The 21,905-nt window shown below is 41.8% G+C and overlaps 1 protein-coding gene across 4 annotated transcripts; it reads right to left on the bottom strand.

Annotated features, from left to right (window-relative positions):
* Window positions 1-141: 141 nt before the first annotated feature.
* On the bottom strand, window positions 142-20,218 carry LOC139574251 (ras-related protein Rab-6A-like). Of its 4 annotated transcripts, none has more exons than XM_071398656.1 (9): window positions 20,125-20,218; window positions 19,634-19,925; window positions 7,010-7,068; window positions 6,682-6,735; window positions 6,198-6,303; window positions 4,848-4,959; window positions 4,201-4,294; window positions 2,881-2,947; window positions 142-1,947 (listed from the first exon to the last, which is right to left on the bottom strand). In XM_071398656.1, the coding sequence occupies exons 2-9, from the start codon at window positions 19,710-19,712 to the stop codon at window positions 1,883-1,885; spliced, it is 636 nt and encodes a 211-aa protein (XP_071254757.1). In that variant the 5' UTR covers window positions 19,713-19,925; window positions 20,125-20,218; the 3' UTR covers window positions 142-1,882. The 4 variants fall into 4 exon arrangements, with proteins under 4 accessions (XP_071254757.1, XP_071254758.1, XP_071254755.1 ...); XM_071398657.1 differs by lacking the exon at window positions 4,201-4,294 and adding an exon at window positions 3,733-3,826; XM_071398654.1 differs by lacking the exon at window positions 6,198-6,303 and adding an exon at window positions 5,447-5,552 and having other exon boundaries at window positions 20,125-20,216.
* Window positions 20,219-21,905: the final 1,687 nt, after the last annotated feature.

Here is a 21,905-nt window from a genome sequence, read left to right as displayed (position 1 = left end):
CATGCTGCTCAATCTGACATTCTTCACTAGTAGGAACAGTTTCAAATGACAATTTCGAAAATAACGTGCATGTAAAAGTAGGACAATCCAAATAATCTAAATCATTAATATTCATAAAAATAATTTGAAAGAAACTTGGAACAACTTTGGTGAAATCCCTTTATTTCATGTGATACATTTCGGTGTTCTTTAATGCTCCTTTTTTTATACAGCAGATAGTACATTATTCACACAAACGTTGCTAAACACGACATATTTCAAATGGACAGACACTTCAGAATAGCACACAGTTCAGTTGAGTACTCAGTGAGGGATAATAGAACAGCTGTTAAGGTAAAGACGGTGGTTCGATGTAATTAAATACGCATCTACATTTTTTTGTAAAAATGTAACAGCGAATGTATTGGTGTGTGGTGGTGGAACATTTATGGCTGTGTTTAGTTGGTGTGTGTGTGTCAATGTGTGTGAGAACGTGTTAAGGGACGGGTGGAGCAACTCATTTTGGTCAAGTATACAAGGCAATTTTACGGTTGCTTGTGTTACAAAATAAATAAAACACAAAACTAACGGTCGTAAACAGGCAATAGCGCTAAAGATTAACTTCACTGCACTTATTTTCACAGCAAGGGTGTTAGGAAGCGTTAGCTGTATCTGAGGACCAACTCTAGCTACCTGCTCTACAGAACAACTACTGTCAGCAGGCCTCTCCATCTTTACAATGTTGGGTCTTGATTCAGTGCACAACGTTGGTGAACAAGCAAGGCATCGTTTTTTCTTAACCATCTATGAATCCTGCATGATGAGCACGCCGTTCCTGCAATAGTGTGACGAAAACAAGACAACAATATACATCAATTGGAGGGTGAGAAGGGAGACATCGTATGGGCCCATTGCATGTTTCCATTTAGTGTGTAAAAAGCTTTGACACCTGCTCACTCCATAGGCTCACATATGAACTTTAAAACACCTCTTCTCCTCAGACACAAGATGTGTTAGTATGTGTGCGGCTATTTGATGTAAGTCTCTATGCCAGATTTTCTATAGCTTCAAAGTGTATATCAATAGATTTAGGTTAGTATTTTCCCCTACAATGAATTTGGGATCATGTCTCTTTTCTAAAAATGCATATCCTTTACCGATTGGCTATACATCCTTTCTGCAGCATCCTCTTTGGGATACCTACCAAAATAACAAAGAAGTTGCCATTGAAATCAGTCGATTAACTACAGTAATCCTAAATGAAGTTCTTTGGCTGTTCATGCCTTGATAATAATGTCCCTTATTCATGGTCCCATAAACCATTAGGCCTAAATTAATAGCTTTGATTTGAGCCAACAATGAAAGGAAATAATATTCATAGTTTAGAGGGGAATCTTTTTAGAACAAAGTATATCAAAACCTTGTGAATCACTTTGTTCATCACGTAGCTAGAATACTCTAGTTGACCCACTCCAGACTCACCATTGGAAATAAAAGCAAAGATCCAAGGGACTGAGACCTTATCCCTTTAATAGTCACTTAAATAATCTCAAACAATATCACTTCACAACAACGCAATAACCCGAGAGCAGTTAGCTATGTCAGTCTGCAATCCTATATAATGTCATGCAGTTAGATGAAAATCTGAACATATTCAGCTTTCAACCTATTCTGTGTTTGACTTTTAACCTTTAATATAGTTGAATATCATCTGTTTAAATACAGAGTAATAGCACATCCACACGATTACTCCGAAAAGTCACTGAGTCGGGGGGGGGGGGGGGGGAGAGACAGGTTCTCAGGTCGATGGCAGTGAGCCATGGGTGGGGAGAGTGGCCACTGAGACACAAGCTGTTGGTGGGGAGGAGGAAGGTCAGGTGGGGGGGGGGGGGGGGGGTGTTTACTAGCAGGAGCAGCTGCTCTCCGTCACTGCCATCTCTGGTGGCTTCTCCAGTTTGATATCGATCACTGAGAGAGGAGATGGTTAAGGAATATTATTCATTTACGGTGTAATTTCATGGATTTTTTTTTTCAAATGACATTTCACAATTATAAACAAAATGAAATCCATATACAATAGATAACCTGGATCTCTGTTGTAATGTTTCCATCCAACCTTTTTATGCAATTGAAGTACAAAAATTGCACGACAGGCCTGATGCAAACAGCAAATGTTTCTATAAAACTTTCCAAATGTCTACAAAACAAATTACGCTAGGCAAGGTGGGATCTATGTCAAATAAATTAGTGGCAGTAGAAACGCTTATGAGCAAATATAATAACCATCATATTGAAGTAAACTTGGAGTCATGTGACGATATGTTGTGTGGTCCTCCCACTACGAATCGAGGAAGCATGCAGTTTATTATGCTACGGCTGAAATAAGTGATGAACTTCACAGGGTGGTGAAAGTGCAAGGTGATGACCTTGATGCTCCTCTCCAATAAATATTGAGGGTCTTATTCTGGTGATATGATCGATGCTTGGCTGCCATTTAACATAAAAATAATCTTGCTCTTTTGTCCATAATAATATCATCATGTAAGCCATACCCAAACTGAATCTGCCAGCTGTTGGCTAGAGAGCACATGCCAAGACCAGAGTGGGCACATTCACTATTTAACACAACATTGTGTGACAAAACCATTTTTATGTGCACAACGTCGTCACGCACAGCCTTTGATCTGCAACAAGTACATTTGATGGAAACATCTCTGGTGGGAAAACGTGTGTTTTAATGTGTGTCCTGTTTTATGCAGATGTTTTAACATTAGCATGAAATTCTGTTAATTGGATAGAAACTTAACTACTGAAGCATTTCTGGAGCGTTGATTTACATGTTGAGCTCAAACTTGCTCCAAACCATTCTGCCTCGGGGCTAACCCCTTTGTGAAAGGATACTGTCCTCTTTGCCCTTCTCTGGTGTGCTATCCATCCCAGGTAGGGCTGCAGCAACACGGCGAAACAGCTGAGGAACCACAAGAAAATAACCAGTGGATAAAAACAGCCATACCACACAACGCATCAATAACATAAAGTTGGCCACATAAGTGATGAACTACACAGTACACCAAACATTAGGAACACCTTCCTAATATTGAGTTGCGCGCCCCCCCCCCTTCACCTGGTCAGTCTCATGGAAAGAGCAGGTGTTCTTAATGTTTTGAATTCTCAGCGTATATAGTAACATCTACTGGAAAGTGTCAATATTTACATTTCCATTTAAAATAAACATACAACATATATTTGTACATAGAGCTACATGCATTGGACAAAACTGATTTGGTTATTTATTACATATTAAAATCTTGGAAGATGTCTCAATAACACCACAAGAAAATACCCCTACAGAATATTTAACATTTTCTTGTTAACTTGTCACAAGTTGCCATGTAATTGTTCATATTTTATGCCCATAAAATGTCCATGATTCCATGCCAAACAGTGAGAAGCAGACATTTTGTGGAACGAGGAAAAATAAGAGAAAGACCCAACAACAACATGGAGCTAGACACCGCAGTACAACTGATGCTGAAGCGTTCTAAAGCAGTGGACAGGATCGACAACATGACCTGAGCACTGAGGGGAATCACAATGCAGAAAGGACTAGGTGGACAAGCCTTGAGGAGCCAGGTGACGAGAGAGAGAGAGAGAGAGAGAGAGAGAGGAGGGAAAACTAGAAGTTGTGAAAGAGGCAGCTGGCACTAGGAGGGCAGACTGGGCTGGACTATCCTGAGTGAACAGAAGCTCTACCTGTTTGACATTGTAGCCAGTCTTTGCGCTGGTTTCAATGAACATGACATTCAGTTCCTTAGCTCTCTGCTCGCCCTCTTCTGTGGTGATCTGTCTGCTCAGGCCACAGCCGAGAGGACGGAGAGATAGACAGACATGAAAGAGAACAGGCAGAGGGGGAAGGGAGAGATGGAGAGAGAGGAAAAAAAGAACGAGCTCAGAGATTCCAGTTTTTGGTTAGAAAGAGAGGTTAGTTTGGTCCCATCTCTGTGGAACAAAGGGATAGGAGAGGAAGCAGCTTTGCTAAGAAGATCAAACAGCTTGACACGATACAGAGAAACAATCCCAGGTCACTCACAGTACAATCACTCGTTCCACATTAAACCTCTAATCCACGTTGTACATCACAAATTATTCTTCCTAAGGCAGAACATAATGAGCAGTTCTGGAGGCTGTTTGTACACCTGCCGGTGGTAGCTGGACACCCACCTGTTTGACGTTATAGCCAGCCTTGGCGCTGGTCTCTATGTACATCACATTGAGTTCACGAGCTTTCCTCTCTGCAGCCTCAACAGATACTTGTCTGCCATGGTCCCAGGGGGAGGGACAGGAGGGGAGGGTGGTGGCAGTGGGTTGGGAGTGGACACCAAATCAAAGTGACATGGGGAGACACCGGGGAGAGGGAACAAAATAAATAAATAAAACAAAATTTGACAAAAACAAAAAAGGCTTAAAGGAAAACTCCACCCCAAAATGATATTTTGGTATTTGTTTCATTAGTCAATTGTAGTCCCAAAATGTTTTGCTTGTCAGCAATCAAGTTTCAAGATATGTCACTTACAAAATACAGAAATCATCCCTGTATGATGCATATTACGGGGATGATTTCTGTATTTTGAAAGTTACATATCAGTAATGGAGTAACTTTAGCATGGAGTTCAACAGATCAAAATCAGAAAACATATGAAAATGTATCATGTTGGAGGCGCCAAATACATTCAAGGGACGAGGGAGGAACCAGGCTTTGACAAAGGCTTTACACATACAACGGTTGTCAAAATATGTCGACATTTAGTTCAGGGACCACATTACTGTTTACCACCACACCAACTACGCTCTACACACACACAATGTACCTTTTATCAGCCAAGTCTGTTTTGTTTCCCACAAGCATGATAATAACATCACTTCCTCTCTCTGTTCTGACGTCATCAATCCACTTTGAGGTTTGCTGGAATGAATTGAGATCTGAGGGGAAGAAAATTAGCAACTTGGAACGCATACAAAATGAGCATGACCACTTTAAATATAGTGTGAGGTATGAACTCTACAGTGAAGGCGTTATTAATAACGTTAGACACATTTGCAAATCAGAACAGTCGTTGCTCTTTATTGGAAGTACAGTTGATTTCAGTAGAGTAGCCAGGTGTTAGTAAGCAAAAGTAAACAGTAAGTTAAGTTTAAGCACAGAAAGGAATATTAGTCCCCACGCCACTGTTAATACAAGGGAAAACTCCCTAATCCCCATGAAGTTGCATCATTAAAGTCCCTACATGGTATAGTGACACTGACTGCCTCCAATAATAGCAACACTACTCATACACTGAAAGCTGTTGCGGTTTGCTACTGTGTTATAGAAGATGACAACCTCCTTCCCAATGTAATGTCCCAGTGGCCCACAACCCCTACAGTGATGAGGGCACAGCTCTAACTAGGCCAGGAGGCTCTGACTCACTGGTGATGTCATAAACCACCACAGCAATGGTGGAGTCGCGGATGTAGCTGGGAATGAGGCTACGAAAACGCTCCTGTCCAGCAGTGTCCCAGAGCTGAAGCCGGACCTGGGGATTGGGATGGAGGAGGAGGAGAAACGGGACAGACGGAAAGGGGAAAATGAAGAAGAGGATTCACAAAGAGTTGCAAGAGAACAGCAAGGCAGCAGAGGTGAAAAATGATCATGCATCCTGGAACAGGAAAAGCGTTCCCCATGCAGCTAGCAGATGACCTGTTCCCAATGTTGATCCTTTTTAGTGACCTATTACAGATGGCAAATGTTCCAAATCAATGCTTTTGGTGCAATTAAAGTCAACCAAACATTGCTGGTAACCTCTGCTAGCATTTTCCCTATTCCTTAGAAAAGCCCCTTTAGAGACATTTCCACAAGCACCACTGGATGTACTGAGCTTGAGAGTTCCATCATCCCTCTCTATAGGCCTATTTGCACCTATTGGGAGAAACGTAGAGGAAACATTGCACTTACAAAGTCATCTACAACATCTACTCACTTTAGAGTAGCATAGAATTTGCAGGGAACGGAAGCCCTGAAGCGCCAATAACCTATTTCCTGATCCGGTTCCTCACTGACCACAAGCAAGTGTGGTTCAACTCATTGCTACAGTCCAGTGACGTTGCCAAGCTGTGGAAATACTGTTTGCCCTGTTCTCCCCTTCCGTCCACTGAGAGAAGGGCAGGGACGTGATACCTACTTGCTATGTCATAAACCACCACAGCAGCGGCTGAGTCTCTGATGTAGCTGGGGATGAGGCTGCGGAACCGCTCCTGCCCGGCCGTATCCCACAGCTGGAGCCGAATCTGTGGCCAACCGTGCAACAAACCGAGGAGTGGACACAGTTCGAAACCCAGCCATGGGGATGGAGGGGAGGAGTGGACAGAGGGAAAAAAACGTATAATGATGGAACTAAAAACAGAATCATGGCAGGAAAGAAAACTTGATTGGCTACATGAAAACTGATAATTAAACTGCAAATTATAGTTCCTCTACGTCCATACTAAACAAGCAGTCTAGTTGGGATGAGATAAAAAGCAGACTACCTAAGCCCATTTTTGACAGTGGCATGTAGAGGGATATACAATGTTTATGCATGGACACAAACTCAAGGGACACGTGAAATGGTTTCAAATGAAAGGCTCCAAGTGATGCAATGATATAGAAACAAAAGTGGTACTTACCGTACGATCTTCCAGGTACATCGTTTTCGATAAAAAGTCGATGCCAATTGTAGCCTGCAAGACCAAAAATTAAAATTCTCAGACATCACATGACCAATCTACATTCAACAAAAAGCAGAAAAGGGATGACCTTGTGTCCTTATTCTTTTTCAGCTTTGTAGCAGATTTTATGTAAGCTACTATCAGGTTAGAAAAACAGAACAATTCCCCCAAGCAAAAGAACCAAAAGAGCTTAGAACAGTGTGCATGCCTACTAATATTACTTATGTTATGCATTAGTTTACATGCAATAAATAACCAGTACTGTACTTGAGATGAGGTAATGTACCTGATAGGTATTGTCAAAGCTGTCATACATAAACCTGGTGATAAGCGATGTCTTCCCCACTGTAAAGACAGACATGCAGAGCAGAGAGCATTTAGTTTACATTTTGACATTTAGGCAATTCCACAGTAACAGAATGATGCAGAGACTAATTTTTCACATCAAAAACTGTATGTCAAACAAAAACCAATGATTGCAAAGTTAAAGAAACCATACAACTACGCACAATGACGACTTATGACAATTTCCACACAAAAAAATTTAAAACATGTTTACTTGAAGAACAGCGCAGATGCAAAGTCTGCTAACAACAGCACTGTTCTTTGTAATGGTGCAGGCACACCAAGAAATCTGACTAGTTACTTAGCAAAGTAGGAGGCCGTTCCTTTTCTTGTTAGAACAAAAGACGCCCCTGGTGTGTACCGACGAACCATCCGCTTCTACTTGTAGAATCGCAATGCTCGTCAGTGGCCGAGAACTTGACTTTGAGCCAATCAGAGAGCACAAACCGATACGTGAAGCCAACAGAAGTATATAACAAATTCACTTTTCCCAGTGTAATCCACCACATTTGTCAGAATTGTTCTAACTAAAATAATAAACCCGCATAATACATCATTTTTCTCAAGTAAGTCTTTACATCTAGCTAATAAGTTTTGTGCTTGAAGGATTTTTTTTGTCAGGTCCAGTTTGATAATGTGCACCTGCTCATTAGCGTTAGCTTGCTGAGCCAGGCAGTCACACAAACAAACCGAATGGGGTGGTAAATGCACACAACACTAAATGCTTTACCAAGCTAGCCATTTAGCAAGGTGAAGCAATAATTGAATTCACTCTCCATTATCCCATACTGTCAATACCAGTTCGCTTGCTAGCTAACGTTAGCACCGCAACACATAGGGCGTTCACTCACTGCTATAGAATGTAGGGGAAACGCAAGTCAATTAGAGGGAACTACTAAATAAATGTCAAAACGTAATTCTCTATGCACAAGGACTCGGAGTAAAAAAAAATCTTGATCAATCGATTGGTCGAAACTTCAAAACGTGTATTTGTGTGATCTGACTCAATGTAGCAGAATTAAATAGACAAAATCAATTCTGTGGGTGCTAGATTGACACAGTTAAGTCTTCTCTGCTGGCTGCCAGTGTTGCCAACTCCTCAGTAAGGAAAGTAGCTATTGGCTGTCCTAAAAGTCGCTAGAAGACGCTAAATGACGTCACCGCCTAATTTGCATAATTGGCCATGTGCATGTCATTGTGATGGATGCTGTAGGAGAGAAGAATAACGTTGTGGGAGAGACAAAAAGTGAGTAAAAAACACCGTAAATATGTTTAGAACTACAAATGAGCAAGCTGCAGAGTGGCACACAGCAAATAAGAACCAGATATTTGAGGCCATACTCCTCCAGCACTTTATAGACCCCATTGTTAATCCCCTTCATAACAGAGGCATTGTCAGTCCCTATCCCCAGGAGTTTCTCTTTTTTAAGACAACACTTTGAGGAAAGCCACAACAGCACGGGCTATAGACTTGGCATCTCCTCCCTCCAAGTCAACAAGCCCAAGAAATATTGATACAATTGTCTGCTTGCTGTCACAGAATTACCTTATCACAACCCCCAGGTATTTAGAAACACTTACATCCGTGGACTCATTGAGGAGGAGGCTGAAACGCTGGTCACCCACATCTGCAACCAACTTTTTCAGAAAGTATGGTGCTAGAACACCATTAATCATTTCTGTGCACTTTGTCCTGTGCATTTTGAAGTGGGTAGCAGCAGTGGAGTCTGAGAAAGCAGCTCTACATGCTTCTCCAATGTGATTACATGCCAGCATGGAACATTGTTCAGTGATAGCTAATGCCATTTGGCATAAATGGCAGCTTGTTTTGGGTGGAAATGTTAAGGCTTTGCCTTTGAGTATGTTTGAGTTTGTGTTTTTTTACATCACTAAGTTTGGCGTAGAAATCAGCCTTACAATACAGACAGTATGCCCGAGTATCATCTCCAATAAACGGCTTCAACCAGCATTTGAATTCAGGGTTTGATTCCCACTCCTTTCTGTATTTTTGAGTGTACAGTTTAGACTGAGACATGAGCTAGCCGGCTAGATGTTTAGCTTATGTCACAGAGGCACACACACAGTGGACAAGGTGAGTAAGTGACTGAGGCTATGAGAGTCAAATGCAGTGATTTATTTTTGTGCAGTGATTTATTTTAGACAAAGAACATTTTACATCCCGCCCTGAATGTAAGTGGTGGCTTCCCGCAAGCGCGATTCATTTACAGTCTGGACAAGGAAGGGGTGAACATTTGCTCTGACTGCAGCGCGAGGACTGGGCCGCCTGTGAGTGCTTTGGGACAGGGGTGGGGCCCACGGCAGCACATTGAGAAGAGTAAGAACGGTACGTGCTTTCACGTCAGTCTCCCATAAACACCAGAAAAAGTCACTAGATTTGTCGCTAGTCGATTTTTTGAAAATGTGTCACTAGAGGGGTCTGAATTCTTGCTAAATATAGCGGCTAAATTGGCAACACTGCTGGCTGCTGAGGTTGATGCAGAGAAAGAGGTCAGTGAGTGAAACACGTGAGCTAGTTGGCAGGTGACTGCTAGGCTCTTAATTCATCCTTCCTCAAAAACCCATTGGAGAAGGTGGTCAGAGGGGAGGGACCTTGTACCTTCTCCTACACCAGTTGCGGAGATAGGATGCGAGCAATCAAGGAAATATAAAATCAAACAAAGCCTAGTAGTGCTGAGCGATTAAACAAAATGAAAGTTATTTTTTTAACAACTGTTGGTAAATTATCTGTTCAATTATTTGAATTCCATGTTATTTTTTGGGTGAGCTCAATGCGCACACAGCAGTTTCTCCAGAGATAAATCAGATCCAGCCTGCACTGTGTCATGTAGTAGGGAGTTATCGTTTCCGACTGGCCAATATTCTACAGAACTACCACGTTTTATGCGTTAAACTAACTACAATGACCATAATCCATTGCGCATCTACTTTTCCAGTCTGTGTTTCTTTTAGGACTACTACGGAAGAGAGAAGAATGTACGATCCTGAGTGAGAGCGTAGCAGTTGCTTCCCTCTACCTGAAAATACATGATCTAAGTCAGGGTTTCCCAAACTCGTTTTGGTTTTTGCCCTAGCACTACACAGCTGATTCGAATTACTCATCAAGCTTTGATTATTTGAATCAGCTGTGTAGTGCTGGAGCAAAAGCCAAAATGTGCATCAAGGGGAGGCCCCTGGACAGAGTTTGGGAAACCCTGTTCTAAGTGATTGATAGTTGGTATTCAACAGTCATAAAAGTATGCCTTATTTACTCTGAAGAACTACAAAATAGTGAGTCAGACAGCATAAGCAGCAACTCTATAGAGATAAGATGACTTGAAATAGTAATCAAATAAAACAAATGTTAATAAATGATAAGCAGTAACAGGGAGTCACTACCATCATGGGACTTTTATAAATTGTTTTATACCGTGTAACAGCATTCAACTCACATAATGCATTTAGTGTAAACTTTTTTTTTTTTTAACAACCGTGGTTATTTTTCTAGGATCTAACCGAATTCAAAAAGCACTAAATTGCTCAGTACTACCTAGTAGACATCGTGTGGTGATGTCACCCACCCCCAAAACAAGATATGATTGAATAGTAAAATTAACAGTGTCAAATACAAATAAATCAGCAGAATGTCAAGGCTGGAACAGAAACCTGCACACCCAGTAGCTAGATCTCTCGCAGCAAGTTTGGCCATGCATGTTCTAGGTCTATGCATTGTTAATTATAAACAGTATTTTTGTTGTTGTCCTACAACCAATTCTAAAGAGTAAACCAATGGCATATGTATAACCTATTGGAGACAAACCCTTCAGTATCTCCAGGACTTGGGACTTTCATCCGCAAACAGGGTTTAGCAGCTTTCACAGGTCTCTGTATCTGAGGTTAGGAGATTATACCAGTGATTTAACATTTCATTGCAATTGTGTTTTTGTATTGTCATAGTTCTCTCTTTGGGACTAGCTAAGCGAAGTAGTGAACATTGTTGTTTTTAGCAGATCAAGCTAACATTTGTGTCATAAATTAATATTGGATGGCTGTCTATTCTATTTATACATGTAGCTAGCTGATGTTACCTAGAATAGATGGATAACTTGATTAAAACGCACCACCAGTGTGCTACACAGCATCCTGGCGCCACCGCCACCTGCTGCTGCTAACGTTCCTATCCATACAGGCAATGCAGCCCACTGGGATGCTTCTTTGGGAAATCTAGAAACTGTAATTTTCTAAAATAGATTTGATACCGGCCGTAAGGACCATCCAACCCACAAATACTATGCTCAAAACGCTAATTTTAACCTTGAGAAAACTACTGAGTTAGCTAGCCGTTTACAAGCGTGATGGAAGAGCGGTCATTTAAACACACCAGAAGTTCTTTGGGGTTCCAGTGTTCACTTCCTCTCCTCCTCAAAAAGCTGTTAATAAAAAGGTATATAAACTATTCTGGGCCCTCAGAGTTTCACTCTGGACAGACAGTATTTGCACAAGGTATAAGAAGTAATCAGGTATTTTATGTTGTTTCCACTGGATCAGAGCATAAAATGTTTCCTTTCCACGCCAAGGCTCAGTGGTTATCGAAATAGAGGGAGAGCTGGAAAGATTTTTCAAAATACATTGAGGAACTATTGTCATTCTCAATGGATGTAAAACCAAATCCAATTTTATTTGTCACATGCGCCAAATACAACAGGTGTTGACCTGACTGTGAAATGCTTAAAAATAAGAGCTAAGAAAATATGTACTAAATAAACGAAAGTAAAAATAAGAACGAGGCTATATACAGGGGGTACTGGTACCAAGTCAATGTGTGGGGGTACAGGTTAGTTGAGGTAATATGTACATGTAGATAGGGGTAAAGTGACTATGCATAGATAATAAACAGCGAGTAGCAGCAGAGTCCATGTAGCCATTTGATTAACTGTTCAGCAGTCTTATGGCTTAGCAGCTGCTAAGGAGCCTTTTGGACCTAGACTTGGCACTCTGGTACCGCGCGGTAGCAGAGAACAGTCTATGACTAGGGTGGCTGGAGCCTTTGGAAACTTTTAGGGCCTTCCTCTGACACTGCCTGGTATAGAGGTCCTGGATGGCAGGAAGCTTGACACCAGTGATGTGCTGAGCCGTACGCACTACCTTCTGTAGCGCCTTGCAGTCAGAAAACAGACTTTGTTGACTTGAAGAAAAAATGACTTTGAGAAGCTCCATAGCTTATTAGTGGAGGTGAGTTAAGATGATCAGAAACACTATCAGACATTCTCAAAATGAGCACATTTGCACATAGACCAGGTAGCCTACGGCAACTTCTATGCGTAATCAGGTGCGCATCCTTACTCAACATTGACAGGAGCGCTCCAAACAAAAAATGAAAATAAAATAAAAAATAAACTCATGAATGGAATGAAATAAAACTTGTTTCTCAGTGTAGCATAGGTTGTGAGCCTTGCAAACAACTTGTCCACTCCGACAATGAGAATAATAAGACTAATAATATATTGAATGCATTAATAACAGAAATTACTGTAACCATTTCTAATCTGCAATGTTTGTTTGATGGGGACTAATGGTAAAAGTACTACAGGTGATATGTAATGGGGTATTGATAGACACTAAACACTCAAAGGGCAAACAATTCACACAATAAAGTTATGAAACAAGGAATGCGCACCAATTCACGGGAGGGAGTGTATTCTGGAGAGCCACACTCCCCTTCTTAGACTGTCCACTGAGATAGGTGCAAATGAGACAGGTGTCTCATAAGGCATGAAATATATATTTGCGACCGCTAAACTAAAACGACTAATTGGGGTCAGCCCTACTTCGCACTCATTATAAATCACCTACAGTTATTCATTGGATTATTCTCTACAATATAACCTTAATATGCTTGTACTTAACAATATTGATCAACTAAGAATGTTCGTTTGAGCTGACCGATTCAAGTTTAGACCGTGCCGCTCTTGGTTGTATCTCTTCCATTGTCGGTGTTGGGAGGCATTTCCATGCTTTGGACCAATCAAAATCAACTTCATACCCTTGTCATTTTCATCTCCAGATTCTTGGCTTTCATTGGTGATCAATCTAAATTGAGGGGCCATATCAACGGTGATTTAAAGGGAAATATTCCAAAATACATGAAAACTGCAACAGATTGCTTTCAGGGAGGGTAGACATTGAAATTCAGTCTGTTAGCTTTTTAAATATATACACTGAACAAAAATATAAAACGCAACATGTAGAGTGTTCCCCAGTTTCATGAGCTGAAATAAAAGATCCCAGAAATGTTCCATACGCACAAAAACCTTATTTCTCAAAAAATGTTGTGCACAAAATTTGTTTACATCCCTCTTAGTAAGCATTTCTCCTTTGCCAAAATAACCCATACACCTGACAGGTTTGTCATATCAAGAAGCTGATTAAACATGATCCTTACACAGGTGCACATTGTGCTGGGGACAATTAAAGGCCACTCTAAAATGGGCAGTTTTTTCACACAACGCCTCAAGTTGAGAGGGACCGTGCAAATGGCATGCTGAGTGCAGGAATGTCCCACCAGAGCTGTTGCCAGTGAATTTTAATGTTAATTTCTTTACCATAAGCCACCCCCAACGTTGTTTTAAAGAATTTGGCAGTACGTCCAACCGGCCTCACAACCATGTGTATGGTGTCGTATGGGCGAGCGGTTTGCTGATATCAACATTGTGAACAGAGTGCCCCATAGTGGTGGTGGGGTTATGTATGGGCAGGCATAAGCTACGGACAACCAACACAATTGCATTTTATCAATGGCAATTTGAATGCACAGAGATACCGAGGCCCATTGTTGTACCATTCATCCACCGCCATCCCCTCATGTTTCAGCGTGATAATACACAATTCCTGGAAGATGAATATGTCCCAGTTCTTCCATGGCCTGCATACTCAGACATGTCACCCTTTGGGCATGTTTTGGATGCTCTGGATTGACGTGTATGACAGCGTGTTCCGGTTCCCGCCAATATCCAACAACTTCGCACCGCCATTGAACAGGAGTGGGACAACATTCCACAATCAAATCTATGCAAAGGAGATGTCACACTGCATGAGGCAAATGGTGGTCACACCAGATACTAACCGGTTTTCCCCTACTTTTTTTTTTTTTTAAAGGCATCTGTGACAGATGCATATCTGTATTCCTAGTCATGTGAAATCCATAGATTAGGGCCTAATGAATTAATTTCAATTGACTGATTTCCTTATATGAACTGTAAATCAGTAAAATTGTTGCATTTTGCATTTATATTTTAGTTCAGTATATATGCCCAATTTTGTTTTGTAGTCTGCGGATTTCATTTAGAAAAAGCCCATGTTATCACACTAACCTGCAGCCACTAGCTAGCTTATCAGATGATGTTGGAAGTTAGCTCCGTTCTGCCCGCGGAGCGTGACAGTTCTACTGAGCAGCGTAGAACTTATTTTTGACCATGGCCGCGATGACAATCTAATCATGCTAAATTATCAGAGTAAATCATCTGTAACATCTGAACCGTATATGGTAAAGACATGGGTATGGGCTATTGTTTTTCTGATGTAATTCTCTATTGAATAAACATTTTTATAAACCTTGAATGAAAGAGTACAACAGTGGTCACCAACCTAGTCGATCAACAAACATTTCAGTAGAAAAGCCAACGATAAAGCCTTGCACGCTTATTTTTTATTTTATTCGTCTTGCACTGTTGGCGGTAGGTGCACTTGATTCAGAAGCCCTGTGCGCCAGGTAGGGAGTGTTCCCATTTTGAACCTTTTCATTTGTCTGAAGGGATAAACTGACTACCCGGGGGACTGGGAGAGCTAAATTAAGTGTGCCTACTGCTCTGGCCAATCAGATAGCTCAAATCACCATGCCTAAAGCATCCACGACCCCACAGTAAAGTTTCATACTAGCCTATGTGAGATTTCATTAATTTTAAAACCATGACCATTGAGAGACTGTCAAAGAATACAGCAAACACTTTTACAAAACGGCTTCTCCCTACTTCCACTACAACCAGCACTGCATCTGCAATGAATTAGTAGCCAAGTGTATCAATAGGCCTGCATTTTATTATTAGCAGCTCGTCATGTTTATTTTAGTATCAAGGTATTATTTCACTTACTCTGGTCATAGAAACAACATGGATTTGTGCATGAGGCAGAAATAATGCAATGCTACTCGAGTGTAACCATTAGGTTCAACAAGCATTTCTCAATGGCTGGCCATGCCTTCCTCCTGGCGACTCCAACCTTGGCCAACAGCCCCGCCCCCCCCGCTGCTACTCGCCCAAGCCTCCCCAGCTTCTCCTTTACCCAAATCCAGATAGCAGATGTTCTGAAAGAGCTGGAAAACCTGGACCCATACAAATCAGCTGGGCTTGACAATCTGGACCCCCTATTTCTGAAACTGTCCGCCGCCATTGTCGCACCCCCTATTACCAGCCTGTTCAACCTCTCCTTCGTATCATCTGAGATCCCCAAGGATTGGAAAGCTGCCGCGGTCATCCCCCTCTTCAAAGGGGGAGACACCCTGGACCCAAACTGTTACAGACCTATATCCATCCTGCCCTGCCTATCTAAGGTCTTCGAAAGCCAAGTCAACAAACAGATCACTGACCATCTCGAATCCCACCGTACCTTCTCCGCTGTGCAATCCGGTTTCCGAGCCGGTCACGGGTGCACCTCAGCCACGCTCAAGGTACTAAACGACATCATAACCGCCATCGATAAAAGACATTACTGTGCAGCCGTCTTCATCGACCTGGCCAAGGCTTTCGACTCTGTCAATCACCATATTCTTATCGGCAGACTCAGTAGCCTCGGTTTTTCTAATGACTGCCTTGCCTGGTTCACCAACTACTTTGCAGACAGAGTTCAGTGTGTCAAATCGGAGGGCATGTTGTCCGGTCCTCTGGCAGTCTCTATGGGGGTACCACAGGGTTCAATTCTCGGGCCGACTCTTTTCTCTGTATACATCAATGATGTTGCTCTTGCTGCGGGCGATTCCCTGATCCACCTCTACGCAGACGACACCATTCTATATACTTCCGGCCCTTCCTTGGACACTGTGCTATCTAACCTCCAAACGAGCTTCAATGCCATACAACACTCCTTCCGTGGCCTCCAACTGCTCTTAAACGCTAGTAAAACCAAATGCATGCTTTTCAACCGTTCGCTGCCTGCACCCGCACGCCCGACTAGCATCACCACCCTGGACGGTTCCGACCTAGAATATGTGGACATCTATAAGTACCTAGGTGTCTGGCTAGACTGCAAACTCTCCTTCCAGACTCATATCAAACATCTCCAATCCAAAATCAAATCAAGAATCGGCTTTCTATTCCGCAACAAAGCCTCCTTCACTCACGCCGCCAAACTTACCCTAGTAAAACTGACTATCCTACCGATCCTCGACTTCGGCGATGTCATCTACAAAATAGCTTCCAATACTCTACTCAGCAAACTGGACGCAGTTTATCACAGTGCCATTCGTTTTGTTACTAAAGCACCTTATACGACCCACCACTGCGACCTGTATGCCCTAGTCGGCTGGCCCTCGCTACATGTTCGTCGTCAGACCCACTGGCTCCAGGTCATCTACAAGGCTATGCTAGGTAAAGTGCCGCCTTATCTCAGTTCACTGGTCACGATGGCTACACCCACCCGCAACACGCGCTCCAGCAGGTGTATCTCACTGATCATCCCTAAAGCCAAAACCTCATTTGGACGCCTTTCCTTCCAGTTCTCTGCTGCCTGCGACTGGAACGAATTGCAAAAATCTCTGAAGTTGGAGACTTTTATCTCCCTCAACAACTTTAAACATCTGCTATCCGAGCAGCTAACCGATCGCTGCAGCTGTACATAGTCCATCTGTAAACTACCCACCCAATTTACCTACCTCACCCCCCATACTGCTTTTATTTATTTACTTTTCTGCTCTTTTGCACACCAGTATCTCTTCTTGCACATGATCATCTGATGATTTATCACTCGTGTTAATCTGCTAAATTGTAATTATTCGATTTATTGCCTACCTCATGCCTTTTGCACACATTGTATATAGATTCTCTTTTTTTCTACCATGTTATTGACTTGTTTATTGTTTACTCCATGTGTAACTCTGTGTTGTCTGTTCACACTGCTATGCTTTATCTTGGCCAGGTCGCAGTTGCAAATGAGAACTTGTTCTCAACTAGCCTACCTGGTTAAATAAAGGTGAAAAAATAAATAAATAAATAAAATAAAAAGGTAGGAAGACTGTCCCCTCTCTCTGGTCAGTCTCGTCAGAGGGAGAGAGCAGGGACCGTGAGAGGCAGACCCTCTGCTGCTGCTTTTTTCCCCTCTCCCGACTGACCAGATGCAGGTACCATCAGTCCAGTAAAATAAAACGAATTATTTGCAAATGATTTCCATTTATGCTGAGCTGTGCCTCAGAAGTGATACAACTGATCAAATGTTTTATCAAAGCTCGAGTTTTGAAATATAATAAGGTCTGAGAAGAACATTGGCAGGCCAAGCATAGCAAAAAATCTGGAGGAAATATTCACTAATGTTGTTATGTTTTATAAGCGAGTTAACACACTCCAGACTGTGCGTTGTCAGGGAATTACCGCACACCTCAGTGGTTGAAGTGACTATACAAACCTCATTCCTACAGAACTGTTTTTATTTAGGTTACTGTTGCATAGTCTTACATTTAAAAAAAAAAATCTGATCAGTAGATCTCTGCTTGCTTTTTGACTCAAACTGATCTTGAATCAGAAAAGGTTGGTGACAACTGCCCTAAAACACAAACTCCGACTCTTGTCAGCTAACAGGCAGCTGCTTCATTCAAAAACAAATAAATTTTTATTTAATAATGTTGCTAGTTACTCCAGTCATCTAGTTGTGGCCATCTGGTTAGTATCAATGGCTTACTACAAATTCTAGTTAGCCAAATAGTAACAACATTAGCACAGCTGGCACAAGCCAAACAAACTACTGCCACTTTGTGGCCGGAGTATTTCAACAAAACGGAGGTAAAACCGTAGCTTTCCTAAACCCAGAGGCGCAACATCGCGAGAATTACGCTTACGAACCAGACCGGTTAGAGAAGTCAAATTCTTCATTATGTGTTAATTTTCTCGAAAACTAAAAGGCACAACCTAGATGAGCCAATGTCTTAAGTAGTTGAACATGTCATTACTCCAATCGTGAAAATAACACATTTTCGTCAAAAACAACTACATCGAAGGAGCGTCTTTAATTTGACGTTCTGCACAAGAGCATTTCGGCACGAGACGACCTTAGACCCATTTCTGCGCAGCTAGCCAATGTCGCCATGACAGCTACAAGTGTGATCGAGATTTCTATTAGAGGAGCAGTTTTTGCCTATCTTTGAACAACAAAGTTAACTGCCGAAACTCTGGGCAGAGGTTCTAAGTACCTAACGTTATCGGCAGTCAGATTTCTCCGCGTCTGACCCTTAATTTTCAGTGGAAAGTGCTAAGGCATCCTTTTGCATACAGACGTATGGTTTGTTTAATTTACAATCATTGGTTTTTGTTAACATACATTTAAGTGTAAAATCTGAGTGTACCATAGAATTGTCAATTTGCTAAATTATGCAGTTACCATAGAATTGTCAAATTCCTAAATTATGCATGATCCTCTGTGGAACTGCAATTTGGGAGGAATAGTAAACGTAGCCTAGGCAGAATTGCATTATGAGCATTTAGCTATTTAAAACAATTGAATATAATGACAGTAACCATGCGTTAAGCGATCATGTCATATTGTTTATTTGTATGATAACATATCTAAAAACGAATCGATAGACTACTGAACCCACGGCGCTGAGCTGGCAAGGGTGGAGCCACGAATGGAGGAGACAGCTAGCAAGCTAAAATGGACTGGAAAACCAATACAGTTTTGGGTCTATGCAAATCTAAATTAAGATTTGTCTGAGGAAATAATATGCCTTATGTCTAGTTTGTAAGCAGCCCAGTGCGTTTCCACCCAAGCTAACGCGTTACTAGGCTCCCCTCTGCTGACAGACGTGGCTTAGCAAAGTTAACGTTAGCTAGCTAACAGTATCCAACTGTTAAAGTTTTCTATATGACTCCACACAAGCTGAAGCTATAGTAGCTGGCAAGTAAACATTCACGTAACTAGTTGGCTAAACTACCCAGCAGAAGCAAGTGTAACTTCAACAAACGTTATTGAATGACACCGACAATTCAGTAACGTGCTAGTACTGTAGCTAGCCAACTTAGTTACAGGGTATGCATGACTTGGCTAGCTAGCTAAATACGTTGGCGTCTTCTTGGGCAACATCTGATTAAATTGGATAGCTAGCAAGTTCCCTTTACATGTTATAGTCATTGGCTAAAATATAGCTAGCTAGCTAACCTAACGAGGCATCGTCTGAGTTGTTTAAAGCCTCATCGTTCTGCCTCGGCCTGGCTAGCTACCGTACTGTTAGGCTAATGCCAGCTGGCAGTACTCATCAAAACGCCCCACAACAAATAACCACATTACATGCCCTGAATACTCCTCCACTTACCACTTTGCTCGCCTAAGAATACGAGCTTAAATTTCCGCAGGGGGTTGCCAAACTCTCCGCCGCCGGTTGTGGTTGACATCTTTATCAAAAGATAAACAGCTAGCTATATGGCCAGTTTTCTATGTTGTCTCGATAGGTTAGAGTCGCAGGGTAGTAAAGCCAGAGACTGTAGAGAAAGCGACACCCACTCCCTCTTCTTCGATGGGGTTTAGCCAATGTTCTTCCTGTGAATTTCCGGAACACTAGACGCGGTGTTACTTATTGCTGCTTTTCGCAGGTCGGATTGCACATTCTGGTAACAAAAACAAAAGTTACAGGTGAAGGAGACATTTTTAAATGGCACCACCAACTAGCCCTGCACCTTACCTATACACTATCCCCAAACCCCACCACCCCATCCCACAAAATGTGAAATTTTGGTTTACATTGGATAAAAGTAGTTTACATTGGATAAAAGTAGTGACTCAGAGCTACAAAATGGTATATCATACACTGTAGTTAAGAAACAATGGGAAAGTAATTCTGCTTTGAAAGTTGATAAACTTGTAATCCCACTTCTGAAGAACTATTCCTTGTCTACACCTATTCAGCATCATTCACACCCTCTTAAGCATTAACCCCACCCATCTCTTTAAGGATTCACGTGAGGCCATGTGCTAAACAGAGTGAGTTAACATTTCCAGACTAAAAGTGGGAAAAAGGAAAAACTCCAGGTAAAAATGCACTTTATTTAGTCCGTGGCCTATATCCTAATCTGACTAAGTGTCCAGATAAAATAGTATAAATATTTTATAATTATTAGATCATCCAGACACACTGGTCTAAATTGATGGGTCATGTGAAAGAAATGCTATAGCCACCCCCAGCCACATCTAGCTAAGTGGATGGGTCACTATTGTCTCGACATGTACACATCTTCATGAAATACAATAGATGGCCGTAATCACCCCCAGACACACCTGGCTAACTTGATGGGTCAAGTAATATTCTGGCTTAGTGGAGTCTGTTATGCACGCCTCTTGGAGGGAACGCAACACCCTGCTACACTCAACTCCCCGTAGAGTGAAAGAGGTATGTGATTGTAGGTGTGGGTAAGGATGACAGAGCCAGAATATTACAGTTTACTGGGAATTTATTTCCTTAACACGGTAATTGTGGGGGAAAGGGGCTGTACTGAACCAAAACAAAGTAAAAGTTAGTCCTCCCTCCTACCCACTACTTACCTAACCTTAACACCACCTGGCGCGCTAGCCAAAATACAGTGGGTGGTCCGCCCAGGTCTTACCTAGTGTGCATAGACAGAGTACATACTACGGGTATATGTATGCCCGCAGGCCTCTTGCCTAAGCACTCCCAAGGTGCCTTCCTCTTCCCCCCTGGGAACAAATTAAACAGAATAATACAAACTTAAAGTGAACAAGTTCAATAATCAAAAACACAGAGTCCTATTGGCACACATACCTCAGAAGTAGCAGCTACAAAATATTTCCAACAAAACTGTCTCTGAGCAACAACAAACACAGGACATCCAAGAAGCTCTCTTTTCTAACAAAGGAACACTGGCTTTTATCCAGCTGCAGAATGAGTTTGTAATTGCCGACAACTGTATCCCCTAACGAGAGGGCGGGATCAGAGCTCCAATCTGCAATTGGGCCGAACAATCAGCTGCTTGGGGGAATCCAGGGGCCTGTTGCACAAAACTAGGATAAGGGATTAAGCCAGGATATCTTGGTGATCCTGGCTCAATTGATCCGTAATCCGGTTGCACTAAAGATGGATAGGGGGCAGGAGGATATGTTATGGTATAAATTACCATGGAGATTTATTCTGTGGAGCTAGCCTGCTCCAGACCAGGCTAAATTCCAGGATCTATTTAATCTCATCCCTAATGTCAGTCAGCAGTCACCACAAATGGAAACCAATAGTTATTTCACTGCTCACTATACATTGTTATCACATATAACTAGACCCACTGTTATTATTTAAACGTTTGTGATCATTAATTTCAATGATTTTGGATAAAAAATGATTTTTAGATGATGTTGCTATCATTAGATAATGTACAGTTTCCCATAGACTATAAGGCTATATATAAAATGATAGAATATTAGGGCCACAGAGGGGAAAAAAACACAAGTCATAATATTGTAACCAGTTGTTTTAAAGGAGGACAGTTGTTAAAATGACAGATGTGGGGCATTTCGTGAAATTGTACTTCAGTATGGTTTCATAAACAAAGACATGCTGATGTGCCAGAATATTAAGTATCACA

This window comes from Salvelinus alpinus, chromosome 4 (assembly GCF_045679555.1).
Source record: "Salvelinus alpinus chromosome 4, SLU_Salpinus.1, whole genome shotgun sequence".
Classification (NCBI taxonomy): Eukaryota; Metazoa; Chordata; class Actinopteri; order Salmoniformes; family Salmonidae; genus Salvelinus; species Salvelinus alpinus.
Note: the sequence above shows the minus strand (reverse complement) of the source record. Positions and strands in the feature narration are given on the sequence as shown.

Excerpts from the sequence above, each read along its gene's own strand:
- LOC139574251 (XM_071398656.1), bottom strand. The coding sequence starts at position 19,712 with ATGTCAACCACAACCGGCGGCGGAGAGTTTGGCAACCCCCTGCGGAAA. Across the intron at positions 7,069-19,633 it reads ATTCTTAGGCGAGCAAAGTG|TGGGGAAGACATCGCTTATC; the intron begins GTAAGTGGAGGA and ends CTGTCTTTACAG. Across the intron at positions 1,948-2,880 it reads AGAGAAGGGCAAAGAGGACA|TGATCGATATCAAACTGGAG; the intron begins GTATCCTTTCAC and ends CTCCTCTCTCAG.